This window comes from Lasioglossum baleicum, chromosome 11 (assembly GCF_051020765.1).
Source record: "Lasioglossum baleicum chromosome 11, iyLasBale1, whole genome shotgun sequence".
Lineage (NCBI taxonomy): Eukaryota > Metazoa > Arthropoda > Insecta > Hymenoptera > Halictidae > Lasioglossum > Lasioglossum baleicum.
This window is the reverse complement of record NC_134939.1, coordinates 7,862,695-7,887,221: the sequence shown is the minus strand read 5'-3', so window position 1 is coordinate 7,887,221 and position 24,527 is coordinate 7,862,695. Positions and strand designations below refer to the sequence as shown.

The window sequence follows — 24,527 nt, the reverse complement described above, 5'->3', positions numbered from 1 at the left end:
AGCGTAGGTCAGCGTAGGTATATCACAGAAAGTTACGACACTTTTTAGCTGCATAGCTTTCGCGCGCGTGTGTATATATGTGTGTGTACTTACGTACACAATTGCACATTGCTTTATGTATTTTTTAATCTTTACCTATTCGTTTCAATTTCTGTGCACATGCGAACACGACTGAACACGACGCTCGATATTGTATAAACCGATTCGGTGATATTTATGGTTTCACCCGACAGTGCTAATGATTGTGAATTGAATAAGTAGTACAAATGTAATGAGTTGTTCCCATGTATGTATTGTGCTACGTGGACTTCGAGAGACAGCTCCGTGTCGTGCCAGTAACCTAGCATTTATGATCAGCGAAAGATGGTGAGGTTAGGATGTGTTTACTTGTCAGACTCCTCGGTGCAAGGGATAAAACGCGAGAGTAATTTAAGGGAAACGGGGATGTGAACATGAGAAGTGGACTATTCTAAATAGAAATCATGTTTTTCCCCATCGGGTGGCCTCGGGTCCTGAACACGACAGACCCGGAGAAGATTAATGCGATCGTGTGCAACAGGGACAAGATACTTTTCTCTGTTTTGACCACAGATTCTCTCACCATCTGGTATTGCAAGGCATGTCTCTCAAATACTCTATTATTATTCGATAATTAATACCTTGCGACACAAGATACTTCTCCATGTGATCTTTATTAACAAGGAATGAAACTTGTAGCTCAGCCATATAAGCTAGCCAAGTTTTACATTCCATCCACTGATATTTTCCTTTCAAACGAAGCTATGTATAAACTATTGTTTTGTCTATGTTCGATATGATTTACAATAAGAAAACACATTTAATTACAGCCATGTGTACCCATTCTATTTATCAGAAGAACTACGGATTCTTTAAGGAAACACGGTGAAAACATTTTGGTACAATGGAGACCAGACTCCAGTATGCTGGTTATAGCGGTATGAAAAGTTATATAACAGAGAATGAAAATGCTAAAGTAAAGGTTTAGAGATTCAATGATTATAAATTTCTGTTCTTCTTTCAGACCTCAGATAGCTATCTTTTATTTTACCGATTATCAGATTCCAGTCCAGAAGGGAGAGGTCTCTACGAACAAAGAGACTCTCCAGTTACTAGTTTGAAAAGAGATAGCGCTGAACTTTTCATCAAGGAAGTTATTCCATCTTTAGTATTGACATTTGTAAGTGTTAAACGTTTGACTATGTTTTCTATGAACTATTTATTTGAAAGAAGCATTTCATTTTTAGGAGAAATCAGCATGGATAGATGGAGGTATTAGTTCTTTAGTTTGTATACGAGATGAATTAATGGTAGCTACAAAAACCAGCCATATTATACGTCACAAATGGGATGGCACTGTGAATCGAGATTACTCCCTTGATTTAAGGAGAATACCATTCAGCATAGATCAACAAATATCAACTGTGGCTGTACCACTGACTGAGAATAATGTTTACGTTACCGATATCGAATATTCTCCTTTGGTTGGTGGATTTGCAATTGTTCTGAACACTGGCAAAGCAGCGTTTCTTACTGCACAGTCATTAAAGTTTGATCCTAATGTACGTCGATATTGTAATAAGTAGACTGCGGATTTTATGCATTTATGACAAAAATGGGTAGGTGCAATTTAAAACAGTAAACCGATTCGAAGGATTGAGGAATGTCAACATATTATTTTCAACATATTAAAATTTTCCTTAGCAAGGAAAATATATGTTCACTTAGTTTCTGTATCTTGTGATCTATGCACAAAAATTGATTTTGCATAAAGATCCGCAATCTAGTAATAAGTACTGATGACACTTATATTATTTCATAACCACTCATATTATTTTATAGCAAGTGCAAGGAATTTGGGCTAGAGACGTTGACGATGCTACGTGCGCAGCGGTGAATCATAAATATCGTCTTATTGCAATTGGGAGGCAAAAGTACGTTCTTTCGCGTTTGAAGTTCATGTTAGAACTTCACTTAGTCGGAGAGAAAATTATTAATCATTTTTATTATTAGCTCCGAAGGCATAGTTTATTATGTGGACGAAACAACGGGAGGTTTAGAAATGTCGCATACGCTGAGCCTATCTTCGAAGGATTACCCGGGAAGACCAGGTCGTGTAAGGTGCTTAAGGTGGACGCCCGATAGTTGTGCCATCGCGTTAGCCTGGGAAGACGGTGGTCTAGCAGTATGGAGTACATTTGGTGCTCTCTTACTTTGTAGTTTAAAATGGGATTATGGCTTGAGAGTAGATTTATCTCACGACAATCCTCTACACATACATACGATGGTAAAACCACTCGTTGATGTTAATTTCTATTAGTAAGTTCGCTTTCGTATAAAGGCTCATTTTTTTGTATATCGCAGGAATGGTCCGCCGAAGGCTACCAGCTTTGGATGTTAAGAGAATCTCCGGGTCCGACGTTAACAGAGGAAAATGGAAATGACCCAGTTAATTTAAGACGTTCTTTGATACAATTAGATTTTGCAAAAAGCCCTTTAACAATCAATCCTTGTATGGTAATACTCTAAAAAGATATTTTCAGAAATTATTTTATATACTGGTAATAAGTAGAGGTGTGCGAAATTTTCGAGAACCCGCTTCAGTTATTTGTATTTTGGTAAACAGGGTCACCATGGACATTTATACTTACAAGGCGAAGATAGATTGTATTTAAATCTTGGTAGCGGGGTTTCTACGAATACTACGACTTTTCATATCGGTGGTGATATTCCTAACGATTCCACATTGCAAACACTTGCGGGCTGTAAACAATGGCTAGTTGTTCCTATCCCAACTGCGTATAGTGGTTCCAATTGGCCAATACGAGTATGTAAGATTAATATTCGTAGATGTTCCGATTTTGACACGATGGTATTTAATAATTGTATTCTTTAGTATACTGCTATCGATAACGAGGGCATGAGTATCGCCGTAGCTGGACGAACAGGGTTAGCTCATTATTCGTTACCTACACGAAAATGGAAATTATTTGGTAATGAGACTCAAGAACGCGATTTCATCGTAACCGGCGGTTTACTGTGGCATCGAGGTTTTTTAATAGCTAGCAGTTACTCAATATTAGATGATAAAGATGAAGTTAGAATATACCCTCGCGATACACGCTTGGATAATAATTACGTTACAACCGTCAGAATGACATCGCAAGTGTTGTTGCTCAATACGCTGAAGGACAGGCTCTTAACATTTTGCGCCAACGCGCAGATAAGTATTTATGATATGATAGTAGAAAACAATAATGGTAAGTAGGAAGAAAGAAGTCGCATTTAATAGTTGAATTCGTACGTAAAATAAATAATATTTCAGATGCAGGAAGTATCGAATTAAACAGATTGCAGACTGTAGACGTTAGCGGGCTTTGTGTTCATCCAGCTTGTGTCGTGAGTGCCACATTGACTACTATACGTGCTGAAACGGCCGGAAGTCATCCGCATCCTGAAAGTCTTTTGCTGAATGTATCTGGGCGTCTTCTGATGGTTCAACGGGAACATTGTACCGACAACTCGGAAGTTGTATGTGAACAATTCATTCGGAATTACCGTAACCACCAATTCCTTAAGCTTTATACTTAAAAATACTTCACAGCTGTTCACGTGTAGTGCTCCGACAGTATTAGCCTCTTATGTAGAAAATGTTTGGGTACCGTGGAGGTCGAGAAGAGACAAGCCACATTTAACAGAGGCTCTGTGGTTGTTTTGCGGTGCGCATGGTATGCGTGTCTGGCTTCCATTGTTTCCGAGAAATCATCAAGAGAAAACGCATACATTCATGAGCAAACGAATCATGTTACCTTTCCACTTACGTATCTATCCTCTGGCTATACTGTTCGAAGATGCTATTTTATTAGGGGCAGAAAACGACACAGTACTGTTTACTTCGGATACGAACTCTCCTTTTTCGTTACCTTTCAGTTTGCTGGAGCTTACGGTAAGTGTATTATCGTTAATCGATCAATAGAATTTTGTTATATACGATAGGATACTCTGCTTTATTAAAAGTCCATAATAATCACATGCGTGGTATGAATTTTAGAGTCAAGTATATCTTCATCAAATATTACGACAACTTATCCATCGTAATTTGGGATATCACGCTTGGGAAATTGCTCGATCATGTTCCTCACTGCCGTATTTTCCACATTCGTTAGAACTTCTGCTTCACGAGGTACTAGAAGAAGAAGCAACTAGTAAAGAACCAATCCCAGATGCTCAGTTGCCTTCTGTGGTGGAATTCATCCGTGAATTTCCAGGCGTATGGGCCAGGGCTGTTGTACAATGTGCTAGAAAGACCGAGATAGCACTCTGGCCTTATTTATTCTCTGTTGCCGGACCACCGAAGAAGCTTCTGCAAGACTGTTTGCAGCGCCAGCAACTTGACACTGCTGCTAGTTATTTAATTATTTTACAAAACCTAGAGCCTTCCACCGTTAGCCGACAGCATGCTACTCTGTTGTTGGATGCTGCTCTGGAACAGGGAAGATGGGAGCTCTCGAAAGATCTCGTTCGTTTCCTCAGAGCGATTGGTAAATCATGAAAAACTTATTAAAAACCAGGCATATCGGATCCGGTCCAAAATCATGACCGTTTTAAGCCTCTGCTAAAAACATACATTTTCGTATGATCCAAAGATCCGAACGATGTGGAGTCACCGAGGACGTCCTGGGGCGGTACATCGAAATTAGGAGGACCTCCACAAACACCGCCAGTTTCTCCGCACGAGGATGACCTATCTTTAGTATTAGGGACTATGCAAGTTTCGAGAAGTCGAAGTTACAGTACCACTGTGACTCCTAAAGTGCAATCTGAGTCGGTAGCCAAAGACATAGCTCCTTCGTCAATGCTAGAAAAAACTAGAAATGTAGTAATGAGACGAAAAAAGTCTGTGCCTACGAATACTTCTAAAGTAGAAAAGACGGATAACAAGTAAGTTCATTATTCTATATCAACCTACATATCAATCTACGTACATATCAATCATTCCCGGTAAACGTATACAACAAATGAAATTTATTCTGCAGGGAAGGTTCGGCGGAAGAATTCTTCATCGATGTGATACTACAGCGCCACGCCCGCCGATTGCTTTCAGCAAAACGACTCGCTGATTTAGGTAGATTCGCTGCTCGATTGGACTTCCATTTAGTCACATGGTTCGGCAGGGAACGCGACAGAGCAGCGAAAATCGATGATTATGTAGCAGCATTGAAAGCGGTGCATGAGGATTTTGCGTTTGCTTATCCGGTACTATCTCTTCCAACTTTACAAAAATTTCGAAGGTCCAGTCTCACCTCTCTGCGTTCGATAAGGTCGGTTAGTCTGGAAAGTCCGGAAGAAGAACCACTGAATCCAAGTTTCGCAGTTGACTTGCCTGACAGTGGTTATACTAGCTTACCAAGTGGACGGCCACCTTATACCAGTTTGGTATCCCCTGTTGCTAGCTTAGAAACACAATTTCCTGCCGCTGAAACCAAATTAACAGCAAACATGTTACACGGTATGTATCTTTCGGGTTATTCTATGCGAAGCTTACATGTTATTGTGATATAGAATAAGTTACTTAAATTTGCCATCCGTTTTCCAGACGCCAACAGCGTTCTTAGTGATAGTAGTACCATTTGGAGGGACGATACCGAGTCTATTGTTGGGACAGGTGTTGGAACAGTGTGTTGGGTACCGCCAGAGCCAGTAGAACAAACCGAAGTCCATAATGCTTCCCCTTGCGCACCGATAAGTCGAGCAGAAGTACAACTTCGATACCTTTTGCAACTGTTTCTTGAAGGCGGTTGCTTAGGATGGGCTGCAGTGCTGGCAACTGTTTTACGTGATGCGCCTGCTATGGCTAGAATTATCCGGGCGGCTCATGCTCCTATGCAAACCTTTGATTCTGTGATTAATCTGAGAGACGGTTTTCTTACCTTAACCAGATGGTCGCATTCGGAGTGGTGGGTATTGTTGCTAGTAACTGCAACAGTTAAAGTTATTAGTGGTGTGCGAGAACCCGGGAAGTCCCAAAACCCGATGCTTGGGACGGGATGGGAAGACGCGTATCGTGTCGGGACGGGATTCCGAAAATATTCAGGTTTCCCGTGAATCTTCGTGATTTCTGATACTGTATGGAATCTTTTAATATTGTTTTTTTTAGTAAGAACTCTCGAACATTTTCGGGAAACCCGAACATTCTCAGGAATCTCGAAAGTTTCAAGATCCTGTCTCGATTCCGCAAGTCGTTCCCGTTCCCGTCCTGACCCGGTCTCGCACATCACTAGTGGTTATAATAAGAAGAAACTAGATATCTGCAAGAATCCGAAAATATTGGGTACGCGGTAGTCGGGACGGGTCAAATTATTGAAAATTGTTGTAGGTCCCGCAAAATTCTCATGAATCCCGACATATCCTCGAATAAACGCGATATTTTCGAGTTCTCGCACACCTCTAGAAGAAACTAATTTTCGTGTGCCTTTCAGTTTGGGTTACAGACCGTTTATGTCAGGCATCCAGGCTCAGGTTTCCTTGTTGAACCGATTAGTTGTAATTAAGCAGCAACAAGAACAAGAACAAATACCGGAAAGTCCATCGCCCAGTCCAGCACCTTCTGCTGGCAGTAATCAGCGAGGGAACTTGTCTCGGTCGCGGCATTCATCAATCAGTCATGCTTCAACGACTGCTCCTTTAGAGGAAGAACGATCCCATGAACTATCATTAACTGTCGACGAGGTGACTTTCCGGAATAGTTACAGCAATCTCAACAGCGCGGATAATACTTCTTCGCAGTCTACATGCGTAATCTCTTAAAGCAATACTGGTTTTCACGATCATTATAGTATGTATAGCGTTTTAGTATGGGCAGGTAGGTAGAAAAATTTGTTCGGATCCACTTGAGTACCGTTTGTTACCAAGACTTTTCTTGAAGCAATATTGGACTATACGTAAACGTTATCGAGCCCCCAAGTATAAGAAATTAATTACACGTATCTAACATAAAAAGAGCTATAATCATTTTTCATCGTGAAGAGAATCGTTGAACAACGGGGTGATTAATTAATTATATACACGGTAGAGAATTGTAATGTTTCTCAATTTTTTAAGCATTCCTATATGTGTAAATACTCTCTTAAATTCGTAGGGAAGGTACTGTTGACATATTTTTAGATTCATTCTTAAAAATACTTGACAGATAATAGTGAAACACCTACTAAACACGACTGATACTATTTCTTCCTTTATTCGTAGACAATATAATACTTAACGTGTATCGATATTGAGTACAATTGGTATTAGTAGGGCTCTAGAGTTAATCAAGAATGAAATAATATTGAATTCGAATATTTTGTACGATGTAATATTCCATTGACTGAATTGCAAACAAATAGCGTGCAGTAATTGTTGTCCGTTTTAACGTAGATGAGTTCTTTCAAAAGATTCGCACCGTGAAAATCAACAACGACACAGTATCATTGTGTTTGTACATTGAGCTACGGTTTGTATATTAAAAATTACCGTCCTCCAGATTCGTTTCTAATGCAAATAAAAGCAAATGCTAAGCAATCAAATTGAAAGCAAATTGCTGCGTGAACGCGATGTCAATAACTTTGTAATTGATATTACTATAGATATTGCTTTTGTACGAGAAGTATGGCGAATAGTGAAAAAAGATTAGGTCATCGGTAAACACCAGTTTGTACAATATGAAATTTCTAAAACGTACGAAGAACTACAAACGGTTACATATATATCCAAAGATCGTTAAAAACATTGTACATAATTTGATGGTTGCCCATATTGTGCAAGAAAACGCTATATTTAAAAGAGAAAAATGAATACTCATAAAATAAATTCTATATAAGAACAGTAACGCATTTATACAGTATAACAAAATTTTTCAAAATATAGCTCTAATATTGAATTTACAATTTACCAGTCTGTTATAGAAATTAATTCACGCGTTCTTATGAACAAAACGTTATAAATAATAACAATTCATCAACACACGATTAATTAATTGTTTACTGTCTGATTTGTTGTCGACGTTATTAATAATTTATTATTAATCGAAGCTCTTATGTTCATAACGTACGTATAATTGAACCATTATTCGGCAATAATTTGTAGAAATAGAATTTTACTGATTATGAATAGTAATATCATATGTTGTCGAATGATTTCAATCATAAGTTATGCAATATAATGGAGATAAATTAATGGATAGGGGTATCACTAGATGCTCTGTTGATGAGGAGCTACAATGGCTACAAATAGTATTTATTTAATATATTTTATATAGAAAGTATTTCAATATAGACATACTGATTTGCATTGTCCGATTGTATTGTTGACAAAGCAATTGCAAGTTCTATCAATCTACCGGTTCCGTGTACTGTACCTTTGAAATGGAAATTTCAAAGACGAAAAATAGTTCGTCATGGATAATGAAAAATAATAATCAAAACTATTTATAAGTATTTATGTCAGATTCACATAAACCTAACAGCAATAGGGAAATGGTTCGTCAATGAAATCCTGTAAGCCTAATTAATAATAATTATAATTATATTGTTACGCAGTTTCTAGATTTTCGAGAAATTGTCTAGCACGCGTTCCTTTTCATATGTTTCATCGATCCAAGTGAATGGACTACCTTCTTCGAGCAAGTCACTCTCGTCAATGTAAAAATATAGCAATGGATCCTCAATGTGGTCTTGTATAATGTATAACAAAACATTACTACTTACATCATAGACAAAACTGTGTAACACTAATAATAATATTTATACGTATATACATATTGTAACATAGATATTCAGAAAATATATATTTTCCTATAAGTCACGAAATGCTTTCTTTCACTTAATTGCTATCACGTGGAAAATGACGAACCCGCTATTATTCTTAACATAACACTTTTATTGTTTCTCTTATCGTACAGTAAACGGTGCAACAGTACCCTTGCGTGAGTGTCACGCTCGAGCGTACCAATACAACAGTTCGATTATACATAATTTGATATCGATATTTATACATATAAACAGTATCAGTTTGTTCAATATGTGTGAAACGTACATTTCATCTCGATGGCAAAAAATAAATAAATATTTATTTATTTCTATAAAAAACAGTCGCATAACGACGATCGATGAACTTTAGTCTCTGATTGTTAGGAAGACGGACTACCAAAGGTTGAGTCTTTAAAAAACAGATCACTGGATTAACTTGGGTGTTTTTAACAATAGCAAAAACTGCATTAGAGCAATCAAAAATGTATATAGTATATACTCATGTTCATTAATTTTTTGTTGCTTTTTTAGTTACCTTGGTACGTTTACAGTATAATTAAAGGCAATTCGAGATTATTGCAGGTCAATTATGATGGAAAACAATTTATTCTGAGGAACTGATTGAATATTTCGATGACCTATTTATATTTAACATGCACGTTGTTCATGCACATGTTCAAAATTATGATTTTAAACACCAATATCGTTAGGTGTTTTAATGATTGTTGTATTAGTATAATTATTAATGTATTATGCAAATTAAACAAGATTGGCTTAATGCACTCTCCTCTATAGCCAACGTCAACCAAATTGCGTAGACGAATTTGTTTTAAACAGGTCATCCTGTATATATGTATATATTAAATATTTATATATATGATATATATAATATATATTATAATATATATATATATATATATATATTATAATATATTTTATAATATGTGTATATATATGGAATATATACATATATATACATATATATATATATATATATATATATATATATATATATATAATATGTATAACGCGTAAAAAATGATTACAGATATTTCACAAAAAGTACAAATAGCAGTATCCCAGATAGCACCCGATATCTCATAGATGTCTGTTTTACGTAGTTTTTAGGTCTGAAGTCTTATGTCACAAAAATATAATAAGAAATAAGACGTCTTTTCAGAGATGTCGTTTAAAAAGACGCCTAAACTATGTCTAAAAGACGTCTTTAAGACGTACCGTTTTGTAACACGACATTCAGGTGACTTTCGGGAGCCGTCCAGACGTCTTTCAAACGTTCGAATGTCTTGCAGCAGTCGTTTTACAAATGTCTTTGAGATGTCTCAATGCTATCTGGGATAATACTTGTGCGTCTTGTTCGTATTGGTTTCACAACATTTATACTTGGAACAATTTCATTAAGTAATTTATTCAATTAGTAAAACCGTGTAAATTGTTTGTTCGAAAAGGTTAAATATTAACAAAAACACATAAATTGACACATCAGTTCTTCGTTGGAACTATAAAAACCATACAAAAGGATAGTCCGGGAAAAGGATCTGATCGCATAGTGATACATATGCTGAACACGTATTCGCGTCGTTGCGTCGACTGCGTTTTTAACACGTTCGGAACGTTTCCGACATCCGAAACTGAGTCTCGAGATAAAGAAAGTTATAAATACAGTTTCACGAATCGATTAGGTCTCTTACTATTGCTTAGACTATACACGTGGAACGTGTAAACTCGAGTATCTTTTGATACAAGTGATCGAATATTCGAATATCGAGTATACTCGGATACCTAATTTACAAGGCAACATATTCGATTTGAAAAATATTCGACATGTATTGTTTTATCGGCCATTGGTCATACTGACGAAGTGAAAACAACCCTTAAATGTGGATGTTGAAATACAGACTTTTTAAAAATGTGTATTCCTATTAAATGTACTAATTTTGTTCAATTTGAACGTGTGATCTATAAAAATATATGGCTATTTGACAATAATAATTCAATTCCCATCCGTGCAATGAGAGATATTCAGGCTTGTTTTATTAGACTACAATCCTGTGTTAGATATCTCCAATATGTTTTTTAATTGTCGAGGAAACTGTTACAAGATACTAATCGCCACAAGGAAAATACGTGTTGAATATTTTTCGAAGAACTACCTATCTCACACAAGTTTCATCACAATTGACTTATGTAATTCGGATATGTTTTTCCTTGTTAGATCCGAGTATCCGAATAAATTCTCACATTCAAGTTTGTATAGCGATTTGAGTTATGTGTACTCCCGCACACCAGGATAGTAAGAGGTCTAATTCTTTTGATTTCCTTTGAATCTAACTTTCGTTCCACGAAGCATATGTCCAAAAGTTTTACGATCTCCTTGGTAGAAAAGACTTTTTGTACGTAATGGCCGATCTAGCGATCGAGTATTAATTGGCGGACACCGTTGAAAAAATGCATTTTCCATGAAACTTTATGTTCAGAACTGGCGGTGTTACATATTACTGGCGGCTGGATCAACGTAACTGGTATTATACGGTGGCGGTTTTGCATACATATCGTGTGGGTTTACCAATGTTGGCGCTACTGAAAGAGGGAAATTCTGTTACAATTATCCTAAATATAGCGATGTTTGGATATATGTATATCCGGACATCACTGTGTAACTAGCAAACTTTACAGTATTTACGAAACGGATAATAAACCCCTAAACAGTGAAGAAAATCGTACAGCAAGGAGTTGAGGTAGAATCAACTCTTTACACTCTGGAAACACTTCTAGATCTCCTTCCATCAATGTACAATCATTTATTCATTCAAACTATTAAACTTAACTCTCTTTTAGATTTTTAATATTGGACTCCAATACTCAATTATTTTCATTGACTCGCACAGTCATTCTCCACAGCTAATATCACCTGGTTTCAATCTTCTTCGCTTAGTCATCGTTTAAATATATTTACTTATGTGCGATATTAATCTACTAGGCGGGGCAGATAAAGATACCAGCTTGAATCGTGTTCAACACACAAAAATATAAGGGGTTTGTTGAAAATTGAAACGCCTTTTCTCTAGATAAGAAAAATCTCTATATCCACGTTGCTCTGCTACAAATATATTTATATATATTCAATGTTTCCGAGTGTAAAGGGTGAAAAATATAGAAACGCATTAGTGTTAGCCGTACTATCCGTTCTTTTCGCTTCATTATGTTTCGATAAACACAGCATTTGTAATAATCACCTGACATCGCTGAATTTACCACGTAGTCTGACTGCGGTAGAACATTCGCGGGTGTGTGAATTACTCGTACAACATGAGGGACTTGTACGTCTGAAACAAATATTCCCAAAAATCAGACTTGAATCACTCGCGTCGCATAGTGGCGAATTTTCCCGACATCTAGGACAAAATTAGTGTATCTAAATTCAAGGCAAATTACAAAATACTTATTGAATTTTCATCCATTCGTTAGTTAATATTAAACACGTGAGAAGAACAATTAAGAACTATACTAGACTGCTAATTTTACGCAATTATAAGAGAATTGGAGGAAACAGTAGGTAAAATGGTTAGGCAGGAAGTAGAATAGGTTGGTCATAATCAGGCGCTTCACACAATTCCTATGTATCGAATTTCACGCGATTTTCTAGAAACAAAGCCTCGTATAAAAAATGTTAGTCTGTATTTTCGATTAATTTTTCCATGTAAAATCGCCCCCTTTTCGGCTGTACCACCCGTCTGGCCACAGCTTGTAGAAATCAATAAAAATGTAATTTTTTTTCATCAGGTTTTCGGTAGTTTTTGCCACTGTGCGTCGCTGGAGATCCGCAACGTATTACTTTCTCGCCATGAGCAACAAGTTTCAACGTGAACTGTGACCTTCTCAAAGACTGAAAATAACGCGTGACCCTATAATAAAATAATATCGGCCAGTTCCATGAACTTTCGTGCAGTGTGTTCGAAAATATCTCGGTCTGTACCATTAAAAGAAACGCATCGTTTATAGGGGACGTTTCAGGAAGTAGGTCGATATTTTTTATCACGGGCTAACGTACCGTTTTATTTCTATATAAACGGCGCACACTGGTGCGCTAATAATAACGCAACTGTAAGACAGAATACTATTTTTAACGTACTAATGGGAAGGAAAGTGTTCGCTCGTATCCAAACACCAAAATATTGTTTATTGTGCAAACGGTACAATAGAAAGCGCTTATCTATGCCTCAAAATTGTCTTTATCGCGAATCTTATATTTAATATACGTATCATATTTCGTAGGCGTTCATAATAGCAATTCGATGCCAAGATTATAAAAAAAATATAATTGTTCGTGTATACGTAAATAGATGTCTATATAAAATTATTCTCATAGAATGTTTATCGTACCTTCTCTGTATATATAAACATATTCTTTTGAGCATGGACACTTCTGATATCTCCCTGTTGTTTGTTAACAAGATTAGTGTAACATTCGCAGTGTACGTTGTGCCAGTGTATAGTCAGTATAGTGGATCGCTACGTATAGCCATTCCCGTTTTGAAGACGATTCTAGTACTAAAGTAATGGCGGAAGAGCGACGAAATTATGTTAGAGGCTTCGTTTTCAAATGATTAATTATTCACAATCCGACAACGGCGTTAATTATTAGGTTACTAGGATCCTAACACAGTAACTATAACCCTGCATACATATAATTATAATTTTTTCGAGAATTCACGCGAAATTTTAATTTTCGCTACACAGTATACTAATAACCCAATGCCACACACGCGAGCACTAAATTAAAATTAAAGACTAAAATTTTTTAGGTGAAGATGGAAAATCAATGCTCTTTGCATACAGCAGTGTTAATGCATAAAAAAAATTGTAATGCTTGATACTCGAGATTGTGCACGCGTGACTAAGTTAGAAATTTTTGTCATTTTATACTATGTATACTATACTATTTATACTATGCTTATTTGCTTTTATATCTGTTAATTAAACACCATTACGTTGCAGTCTAGTCTGTGAGCTTGTCATGTAACCTTACAAAAGGAAAAGACTACACATCCGTACAGAAGATGTTCGACTTTATTAAATCGCATACAACTTATAATTACTAAATAAGATATAAATACTCCTTCGCGATGAAGTTAGGAGAATATTTAGTAGATTAAATACGACTTATGATTATCAGACCAAGTATGAAAACCGCATCACGATCGAGTAAAATATTTATAAAAACATAGTTGCATATTTCTGTCATGGACGTTACAAATTAAATAATCACGATTCTGTTATTAGATCAAAAATAAAAGTTTTATAAAAATTCCCGCACCGTAGCTGTGAAAAAAAGTGTATGCCTTTCGCAAAATGAACAGTCGCCGACTAGCCTCACGTCGCAATCACGAGAAACATTTAGTCATCGATAACGTGAAAACTTTGCCGCTATCGCAATTCCGTCGTTGTACTCGATGAAATGGTCGCGACACCCATAAAGCTTTCCATATAAAACTAACTTGGCGAATATCTCATATAGTAATAGTAATCCTCATAGTAACGAGGTTGGAAGCTACGCATTTTTGGTGCGTGTATACATAGAAAAAGCGAGGTATCAACTAACATCTTAAAAAGGTCTTTGTATCCTAGACTACAATCACGGGGAATAATCGTGTATAAAATAATGTCGGAGAGTGGAAGAGGCCGGAATGGAATCAGGCCGCGGATGTTCCTACAAACAATTATATGATCAAGTATCGTTTAAAAAAAAAATCACATTCTATATGTAGTATTCAGAATAAGGATGTGTGGTGTTCGAGATGTATTGTGGGAAATGGTACAGCTAATTTCTACACTGCGTGCAACTGCATTAATTACGCTGTTCAACATGTATCTGGATTGGCAACTTTCTCGAAAAGATTCCTGTTATTTTTATGAACTAATATAAAACAGTAGCTTTCAGTGCCCTGTAAACTGTTCAATAAATTGCTTCGATTTTACCCAATTTTCGTGGGCGATCGACATATTAATTTATACCAGAATATACTAGAATATACTACATATAAGTAGTCAGCGGATCTTTATGCAAAATAAAAATGTTCCACCTGAATTGTAACAAACCGGATTGACAAAGAAATTTATTTTCTCTCTTAATATGTTTCACGTAGGTTGAAAATAATATAAAAGTATTTTAGAGTTCGTCTAATACTGGGTTGGAACGAAAGTTCGTAGCGTTTGTAAATTAGAATTGAAAGCTAAAATTCAGATATTTATTCATAGAGATTTATTCAATAACACATTTTCCATTCTGTTCTATTATTTATTGCCATTTTCGAGGCAACTTCTCGTGTTATTGAATAAACATACGAATAAATACCTTAATTTTATCTCCGATTCTTAATTTGAAAACGCTACGAACTTTCTTTCCAACCCAATATTTTTAATGTTCTAAATTATACCTATTCGTTCGTGTAATAAATGCATACAATCCGCTGTCTAACTATAAGTATTTCAGATTCGATTCAGCGATTCAAGTCGCACATCCGAGATAAAAGTAAGAATTTGTTGCACAGTGTAATTGAAGAGTTTATCGTATGTTGGGAGAACGATACCGGGTCGGCGTAGAGTTACTATCCTGAAATATACCCACGTTCGTAAACAGTTCCTTGATTACGTCTACGATATCGCCGGCAACAGATGCAGCATATGCACGATATGCAGAAAACCACCACCGACACCACTATCACGGACACCACTATGATGGTGGCACCGGCCCTGCAATGAAACAAGAAGAACATTGAGTCCTGTAATGAATTTTTTAACGCCGCGTCGTTCCGTCGGGAGATAATTAGTTCTTTTTCTAATACCATGACGCCTGCGTCGTGAATTCGTAGACATCGCAGCAATAAGTATAGCTGCCTTCGAGGTTGTAGCAACAGTAAGATTTGTCCGTAGGGTCCAGAATCCCTGGACACGACGTGAGAATCTTACCTAGGATGTTCTGTTCGTTGAATGAACATTGCATTCCTGAAAAACATAACATAGAAGCCAAGTTTTAACCGTTCAATGGTGTGAAGGATTTATTAGAATTTATTCAGTACGAATGTATATCTATGCACGAGTAACTCTTCGACAGGGAGAATCGTACAGCACCGGCTACAACTAACTTCTTACTGACATTATTAATTGCTTACTTAATGATTGGTTACCTTTTATCGACTACATTTGTTACCGACAGTAAAAGAATTTCAATAAAAACTCAGAGTGGCCGTTACTGCACGATTCTCACCTACTGAAATGTTTGTTAATATGTGTATATTAAATATTATAATCGGCCAGTCTTTCAGTACCGTCTTTATAGTTACACCTGTATTATATCGCGTCTACGTGCTCCTTGTTACGCAGATCGTTGCAAAATGATATTCAATCGACCTAGCCAATCGTTTATTATAGTTAATTATTCATACAAATGTCGTGAATAATATTTGCATGATTGGCAAAGACAAATACAACGAGAATGACCGGCATGCATAAATAGGATATTAATGAAAGGGGTCTCACCAGGAGAATTCACCGATAACAGATTTCATCGGCAACAAATTTCGCCGACGCTAGTCTTGATCGATAACAAAATATTGGCCGACGACATTAGTAATAATGATCGAACACGTTTTCAATATGGACAGTAACACCTACGTCTTCGACGTATTACGGATAAGAGAGGGTACCTATTCGGCTTAGCATTGTTCTTGAGTGGGCTGAGAGTTGATTGATTCCATAAAGTGATCGGCCGAGCAGCGATCTCTTTCGTTACAGAAGGATTTTGAGCTTTAATTATTAGGTGTGCAAATAAGTTATTTCCCCTTCTTTTCCAAATTGAAGATTTTATTACATTTTACGTACATAAAATGTAATAAAATCTTGTCTGTCGACTCCCAATCTTCTGCCAATTCTTCTTGCGCCTGGGCCGGATTTTCGTTGAGCAATTCCTCTAACTGACCGTCATCAAATATTCTCGGTGCACCTGAACGATCGTCGTCTTCCAAATAAAAATTTCCGGCTTTAAATCTTTGGTACCACTTTTTGCATGTTCTGTAAGATACAGCGGTCTTTCCCAGTGCCGTACAAACCATTTCAGAGTAGCTTCAACAGCTGATTTCCTAAGCTGGAATGCAAAGAGTAAGCAGTGACGCAAATGATGCTTCTCGCACGTTATATTTCTTGAAATTGTTGCATAGGACTGGAAACTCTTAGAGCGCTCATCATAACTCTTGTTAAAACTAAAAGAACGCTCTTTCGGATGGCACCAAAATCGGGAAGTAATTCGAATTCAGTCAGAAGTCATGATCGTAGAAAAAAGGGGAAGGAACTTATTTGCACACACCTAATATAATAGATAATTTGTATACTAAATAAATTTGATAAGGAATTTTTAGAATAGAACGTATCCTATCGTTATGGTAGCCAACCAACCACCGACACTTACAAGGGAAGGACCCCAAGTGTCCGACTTCGATTTTGATAATTTTTTGTAAGATGATGTAATATGAATCCCTAATTATGTATGCAAAATATTAGGTGTAGTTACTCAATAGTTTTAAAGATATAAACAATTAAACTTTCATACCTTGTTGAGGTAAGCAGGTTGCGTGAAAGTTCAATTGTTTATATCTTTAAAAATATTGAGTAACTACACCTAATATTTTGCAGACATCATTAGGGATCCATATACCATTGTCTCACAAAAGATTATCAAAATCGAAGTCGGACATTTGGGATCCTTCTCTTGTTAGAGTCGAACGACCAACTTCAAAATACAAAGAGGGGACGGAGATCTTCTTATTGCGAAAAAACATCTTCTTATATCGAAAGAAAACTGTAAATTATACATTTTTGCAATATACTAGATTCATTGAGTTATTAGGGGAAAGTAACAACCTGTAGGAATGTGAGAACATGATTATTCACATATAGTACACAGCAAAGTTGGAAAGTATATTTTATAAATTGCTCATCGTAGTAAAAAATTTTCAGATTTTAGAAATCGTCTATAGTCTATCTTGAATGCCGTCTCTTACATTTCGTTCATTCCTTTCATATCCTCCCAGAAACAGACGAACGGATGTCGTAGTCATTGATATCTCGAGTATGGCGTGTCCAATTAAGAGATACAACTGAACTTGCTGCGTCATTCAATTAATAAAATTTGGCAGGAAAACATGTTTTAGACCGACTCATTAACTTCCGTATATGCTATTCCCTTCCCAAAATAAGTTTTGTAGAACACGTTGAGAATTCGATGACCATGTGCAGTGGAAGTATACAGTGGAATGTAAAACTGATGTTAAAACACTGCTTGGTGTTTATTATAATATCGTATCAAAAATGATCAGTATAATTGCATACCACGCTGTAGCCTAACAGAATTTAGATTTGTGTGAGATATCTTGGACGTTTTCACAATCCAAAATATACGGTGATCGAAAAATAACACTTCCAAAATTTTGAGAAAATAATATGGAAAAACATTTGCGAAAGTTGTGCGATATTTATAAAATGATACATGTCTCTTTAGATTCTTTTGTGCATTAATTGTCTTAATCTTAATAAAGGGAATAATGGCGGGTAACGTTGGATGGCATCAAAATTGGCTACATCTGTTACAAGTATAATTATTCGAACATTCAGGGATATCTATACAAGTTTCATGAGCCCATTCTTGGCAACTCGAGCATTGAGTACAATCTTTGTCAGTGCTCTCTGAGCAAATGCTGTTGCTTTAGCAGCAACATCCGGTGAAATGACACTGTTTTGAATAACTCCGAAGGCCCACGCAGATTTTATGGCGTATGACTCATTGGTTCTATTGAATTTTTTCTCCCCGCATTCACGATGAAACCGTTTTGAATTATTTAACGAAGTGATGGCAATTATCATTGCCACATTAACTTGAGATATGGTAGATATAGTTATTTATTTTTATGTTACAATTACTTAATTATCTATCTAACTAAGAAAGTATATTTCCCATGTAGGTTATATGATTATTAAACTATGCATACATTGTATCGATGAAATGGCCACGTGTGTGTAAACGAGAAATTGTTTAACAATTATTAATTTATTTAGCCATTATTGTATTTAACTGACAATCCAATATTGAAAACGTGTATGAAAAGAAATAGAAAAATCGATAAATAGTTAGAAAAGGTAACAGTTAATAAATTAAATACGTAATAATAAAAATAAATACAATTACAAAAGATTTCGGGAAGTATTTTTACACGAGTTTAAAAGTCCAAAAATCTAATTTTTCGGGTCGGTGATGGGGATAACGTGAAAAATTTCTTGAAAATGATTATTTAGTTTTACAAATACGTATAAAAAGGAAATGCAAATTTTGTTTAAAATTCTTTTCCATATCTCTTACGTTCTTGAGATATTCAAAGAGAACAATTTTGAATGTTGTTGAGGAGCGATTTTATCCCTAAAGCCGAATTATGGCAAGAGTAACTTGCTTTACCTGTACACAAAGTTTTGTAATTTACAAGTAAAATTTTATTATATTTATACTAGTTTAACATCAACTGTGATCATATCTAAAATAATGATGAATTTTTACTTTTGAAAATATTGTCAATTATCTGAAGTGTCTTTAAAAACAATTTTATATTTCAAAACTATTTTATATTTTTATAAATGATCTTGCAAAGAAACCGTCATTCGTGGAAAACGCAAATATAATAAATATTTGTACAACACCTTTGGAAAATAACCATTATGTCCTCCTTCCTTCTGAAATAATTTTACTTTCGAAGTTCTCCAAAAGAATTGTTTAATCCCGATAATTATCAAAAATATTTCCCAAAAATTGTGAAACAGTGTGCTTCTTGTAATGCACATAATCGTGTGCATGAAAAGAGTCGAAGTTATGGAAGTACTCGAAACAATATACATTATATATAGATAGGAGCTGCGTCTGTGATATCATCATAATCGCATTAATGCTTATCAGTTTCTAGAAAGCGTTCATTTTTCGTTCGGAGAAAGATAGTTAACAGAATTATCGAATTCTTTTTATACATAAAAAACAATTGTTACGTTAAACTAAAGACTAAAAATTAATTAGTTATACGGAACATTCCGTTGGTACATATTCTGACTTACAATGTGCATCAATTCGAAAAAATTTGCGAAATGCTACAGTAGACATTTTTGGATTGAGAACCTAAATATATGTAATCAGATCAAAATGCGTGATACAATATCATTAGAATGTTTGTCAATAATAATTTATTTAATTCGCAGAATTCATCATCCGCCAGATTGAATTCACTCGAAGCAGGCATTCATATAGCGCAGTGTGCGAAGTAGAAAGAATAAAGAGTAATAAGATATCTCTAAGTAAATTCTTATATAAACTATTTGTATCTAATATGAAGAGATAAAACAATATACACACGTATACTTTTCATTTTGAAATTGAAATGGTTCGCAAAAATTTGCTTCTCGGAAGCGGCATCCTCCGAAACTGGTTTTTCATGTTATTGCCTTCTGTAAATATAGGATGGGAACAAAGAAAGAGACTCGAGGAAGGTGAACCGCGTCGATGTATCAATCAAAGTTCAAATGCTACGTACGTATTAGCATGTTAACGAGTCACGATTATTGGTACAGAAAGCCACAACACATATATGCGGTCGCCGATTAACAACCATAATAAATATTACACTCACCGTAAGATAATCCCGCGTGAAGGGAGATAAACAGTAGCAAGGTGGTGGCTCGCAACATTTTCGAGGTTTTCAATATCAAAGAACTCTGTCCGATTTTCAAGAAAATCTCCTATAAAACTTCACTGTAATAAGAAATATTGAACTTCACCAAATAGCGAGAACACTACACTTGCGCGGATTGTTAAATGTTTCCTCAAATATGAGTGTGAGTCAGAAGATGTCAGAATGGTCGTTCCTGACCGTTGCGGCACCTGGCGATCAACTGAATCACTATAGCGTTGTTATTGGTTCATTGACTGCATTCAAACGTCGATCAATACGTATATTTTTATCTTGCGTTTATTCTATAACATTATAATCTGAGGTGGCGTAAATAGGCTGAAATAACACGCCGACATATCCACAATCTAACTTTAAAAAATCGCGAAGTTTATTCAGATCGATTACAATATTGGAGAATTTGGAAATCACCGCAGCGGACAAATAGTATATACGTCGCTGTAGATAGCGTACAGTGCGGAGAAATTTGCAGTTTTCTCGCGCATGCGCGGTGATTTTAGCATAGGTAAAGTAAAATTCTCGATAAAATAGGGTACCTTGTAACTCCTGTAAAATTGTTAAAAATTAATATCCTCTCTGATATTATTAAATACTGCCAGCCTTATGAAACATCGTGACATTCGTGACCTCCCAAAAATTTTGCCGTCTTCATACGCCCTCTACGATATATCGTGCCCGGAGTAAGAAACAGAAGGCCACCGACGGCATCTTATCGGTACAGAAGACCACTGAGGAGATACTCGTCTATGATGGAACCAGATGGAACAAATAACGTTGAACTATCAATGAGCTATTTATTTTTTATCGATTTATATTTATTTTCGAATCGTGTTGCCTTCTCGCGATATAATTTACTCTTGTGTCGTGACAGTCATTTATATTTGAATTCGAATCGAGCTTGTTTAATTTCCGTTTAAATTAATTTTGATTTTCTATTGAAATTTCATTGTTTATTTATTATTAATTCTAATTTAGTTTCTGACTGTTTGTCTTTTTCTGTAACAGATTTCGCGGGAAAAGAATTCATCGAACGAAACACTATATTCATAGCCCAGATCGATACTACTCGATGCTTTCGATAATCGAAAATGAGACGCAACGTCATGCGGTACTTTTTTCAAGCAGCAGAGGACGCGATCGAGCGTGAGTAACATATTATATTTCCAATTATTTTCCAATTATTTAATTATATTTCAATGAACAATTAATAAATATCCAATTTGAATTATTTATTTGTGTAGCGACGATCAGTTGTATTTAACTTCGTGTCGTGCAATAGAATTCGAGTTTGTCCGTTAAAATTAACTTTGATTTTCTATTAAAATTGAATTGTTTATTTATTATTAATTCTGATTTAGTTTCTGACTGTTTGTGAATTGATATTAATCAATTTTTTGTTTCTGTTACAGATTCCGAGGGAAAAAGTATCCATGGATCGAAAGATCATATAATACATATATAGATTGTCAAGATCGATACTGCTCAATGCTTTCGATAATCGAAAGCGAAACGTAGAGTGTCATGGCGCACTTTCTTCAAGCAGGACAGGACGTGAGCGTGAGTACAACTTGTATATTTCCAATTATACTTTTTAATTGAACATATTTTTTCATGACATCAGTGAACAATTAATAAATATGCAATTTGAATTATATTTTTCCTATTAATTCGCGCGGATTTACTCTTGTGTCGCGACGATCAGTTGTATTTAACTTCGTGTCGTGCAATAGAATTCGAGTTTGTTTAATGTCCGTTCAAATTAATTTTGATTTTCTATTGAAATTGAATTATTTATTAATTCTGATTTAGTCTTTAACTGTTGGTCGATTGCAATTAATGAATTTGTTGTTTCTGTTACAGATTGCGAGGGAAAAGTATCAATCAATCGATCGAAGGAGCATATTAGTAGCTGAGATCGATGCTGTTCGATAAAATCTAAATCGAGACCCAGCGTCGATCGTGTCGTGTCGTGGTTTCTTGAAGTAGGAGAGGACGTGAGCGTGAGTACCAATTACCTTTCAATTAAACTGTGTTATTGAACATCCTTTTTTCAAAGCATTAATGAACAATTATTAAGAGAATTCAACTTGAATTATTTATTTCCTACCACCTCGGATTTAGTCTCCAACGGTCAATTGTTTGAAATTAAATGAATTTATTTTTTCTAATATACAGCCCTAAGGCTGTAAAATATTTTGAGGCTGCTTACCTGGATGACCAAAGACAACGTCGACAGCTGAGATCGGGGGCAACGTGTTTATTGTACTTTCTTCAAGGGGGAGAAAATGTGAGTACCAAGAGAGAGATATCTTCACAATTAATCTTTATTATTGAACATTTCCTTTCAAAGTATTAATGAAAAATTGCTTAGTTTTATTTCGTTGTACATACATTTTTTATTTCGAAAATCATTTAAATAGCATTTAAATTGAAATCTTTTTATGTGCCAATTGAATTGTTCCAATCGATTTTAATATTTTTTTGTTTTATTTTTTGTTTTCAGGACTCTAACGCAGCTTCTCGTCCTCCCAACAAGTAGTGAGTAAATAAACAATTTTTTATTGCTCTATTTCTTTCGTAGTGATTTTGACAAGTACAGTGACGGTGGAAACGCCAGGCGTTCCCGCGGGTAGCAATCTGTTTACTAGCTAGGTAGGGTGTTTTTGTACGTCGCGTTTTTTTTCAATAAATTAACAATTTCGAGAATTTAATCTTCAACTTTAAAAGTCTTCCGTAATTTAGTGTATAATTACTAGAGTCCCTTTTATCATGCAGATGATTGTTCCATATTTTAAAATTATTTTGAATTGCTTGGAAGCAGTAAGTAGATACCACGTACAAAAAGACAATTCGCGACGGACAGATTCTTTTGACAAAGCAATTAATCTATATTAATTTTGTTTTGTTGGAAGGGTCGTCCGAGGGTTTTAAGATATTTCCATAATGATTGACAACAAATAAATGAATAAATGAATATCTTTATTAAAATCTTGCTCAGTCCTTCTTTTTGCTCGACAATAAAATTTTTGTTAGTCTTTCCAATAATTAAATATTTGATTTTTAAATTGAATTCAATTTTTAATTGTAAGTAGAGCCATTTTGCAAAAATACAAGAACATTAGACCGTACAAAATCTAACTGATCATTTTAGCTAGGATTTTCAGGATATTGAGATTCCCTGTTCGTTGCTCGAATCCTCTCGCGTGCCCAGGTGCTCCTCGGGAGGGTGAGAGCAACGGGCACATGGAATATTGTTTTATAATCATATGTGTGGCAACTGATAATGGTTAGTGTATCGTGCACGACGTATTTTCCACTTGTGTGTGTGTGTGTGTGTGTTGTTAGGCAGTGGAATTGCGTCGGTTGTTTAAAATAGATTCAGTAGTGCACATTCCTGTCGATCCGTGACATGCTACATGGATCTTTGTGGAGTGTGTGTAGTAGTTTTCTCTATTCACTAAAAAAAATTACGCATAATTTAATTCAGTGTTAATTCAGATGTTCTTTCGATTTATTGATTTATTTCGCAATGATTACTGCCATTGTCAGTCGATTTCAGGAAAACTGGTACGTACCTTAGAGTGTGCTTGTGATTCGAACGTTAGGGTGTCGGAGGCGTCCCGGGACGTTCTCTCTAGGTGTTCGGATGTTGCACCCTGGCGCCTGTGTGGAGATCGTGTTGTGAATGTGTTGGAGAGCTTGTGTGTTTTGCCATTTTTTAAATATAGGGCTAGGTAGGCAGGTAGCTTACCTTCTTGGTGTGATTGTTTCTTCTAGGTAGGTAGGGGCCGGGGCTGGCTACCGTTTTCTCTTTCGGGTAGGCCGCGATTCGCACGGTAGTCAGTCACTGGAAGAGCTCGAAGTTTCGTCTCGAAGCTAAATCGAACGAGGCATGACGTCCGAATTGATGCTTCGTGCTCGTTACTTCCTG

The 24,527-nt window shown here is 35.8% G+C and overlaps 3 protein-coding genes across 4 annotated transcripts in view; 2 read left to right on the top strand and 1 right to left on the bottom strand.

The window, feature by feature from the left end:
* The window catches only part of LOC143213246 (uncharacterized), a 322,622-nt gene that overhangs the window by 182,680 nt on the left and 115,415 nt on the right, over positions 1-24,527 (top strand). The gene's annotated exons all lie outside the window — the stretch shown is intronic.
* On the top strand, positions 481-8,257 carry Rich (guanine nucleotide exchange factor subunit Rich). The gene is made up of 16 exons (XM_076432881.1): positions 481-617; positions 849-956; positions 1,043-1,198; positions 1,266-1,580; positions 1,861-1,952; positions 2,032-2,305; positions 2,383-2,535; positions 2,645-2,845; positions 2,915-3,278; positions 3,344-3,549; positions 3,623-3,964; positions 4,070-4,559; positions 4,665-4,959; positions 5,055-5,527; positions 5,615-5,975; positions 6,498-8,257. The coding sequence occupies exons 1-16, from the start codon at positions 483-485 to the stop codon at positions 6,823-6,825; spliced, it is 4,293 nt and encodes a 1,430-aa protein (XP_076288996.1). The 5' UTR covers positions 481-482; the 3' UTR covers positions 6,826-8,257.
* LOC143213253 (uncharacterized) lies at positions 9,806-20,800 on the bottom strand. 2 transcript variants are annotated; one of them, XM_076432926.1, is made up of 5 exons: positions 20,537-20,800; positions 15,668-15,827; positions 15,451-15,575; positions 12,059-12,148; positions 9,806-11,402 (listed from the first exon to the last, which is right to left on the bottom strand). In XM_076432926.1, exons 1-5 carry the CDS (start codon positions 20,592-20,594, stop codon positions 11,311-11,313), a joined length of 525 nt encoding a protein of 174 aa, XP_076289041.1. In that variant the 5' UTR covers positions 20,595-20,800; the 3' UTR covers positions 9,806-11,310. The 2 variants fall into 2 exon arrangements, with proteins under 2 accessions (XP_076289041.1, XP_076289042.1); XM_076432927.1 differs by having other exon boundaries at positions 9,806-11,399.

Coding starts and splice junctions, on each gene's coding strand:
- Rich (XM_076432881.1), top strand. CDS start 483: ATGTTTTTCCCCATCGGGTGGCCTCGGGTCCTGAACACGACAGACCCG. Junction 957..1,042: donor CCAGTATGCTGGTTATAGCG/GTATGAAAAGTT, acceptor TTCTTCTTTCAG/ACCTCAGATAGCTATCTTTT. Junction 2,306..2,382: donor CTCTACACATACATACGATG/GTAAAACCACTC, acceptor TGTATATCGCAG/GAATGGTCCGCCGAAGGCTA.
- LOC143213253 (XM_076432926.1), bottom strand. CDS start 20,594: ATGTTGCGAGCCACCACCTTGCTACTGTTTATCTCCCTTCACGCGGGA. Junction 15,576..15,667: donor TTCACGACGCAGGCGTCATG/GTATTAGAAAAA, acceptor GTTTCATTGCAG/GGCCGGTGCCACCATCATAG. Junction 12,149..15,450: donor TCAAGGAACTGTTTACGAAC/GTGGGTATATTT, acceptor TATTTGTTTCAG/ACGTACAAGTCCCTCATGTT.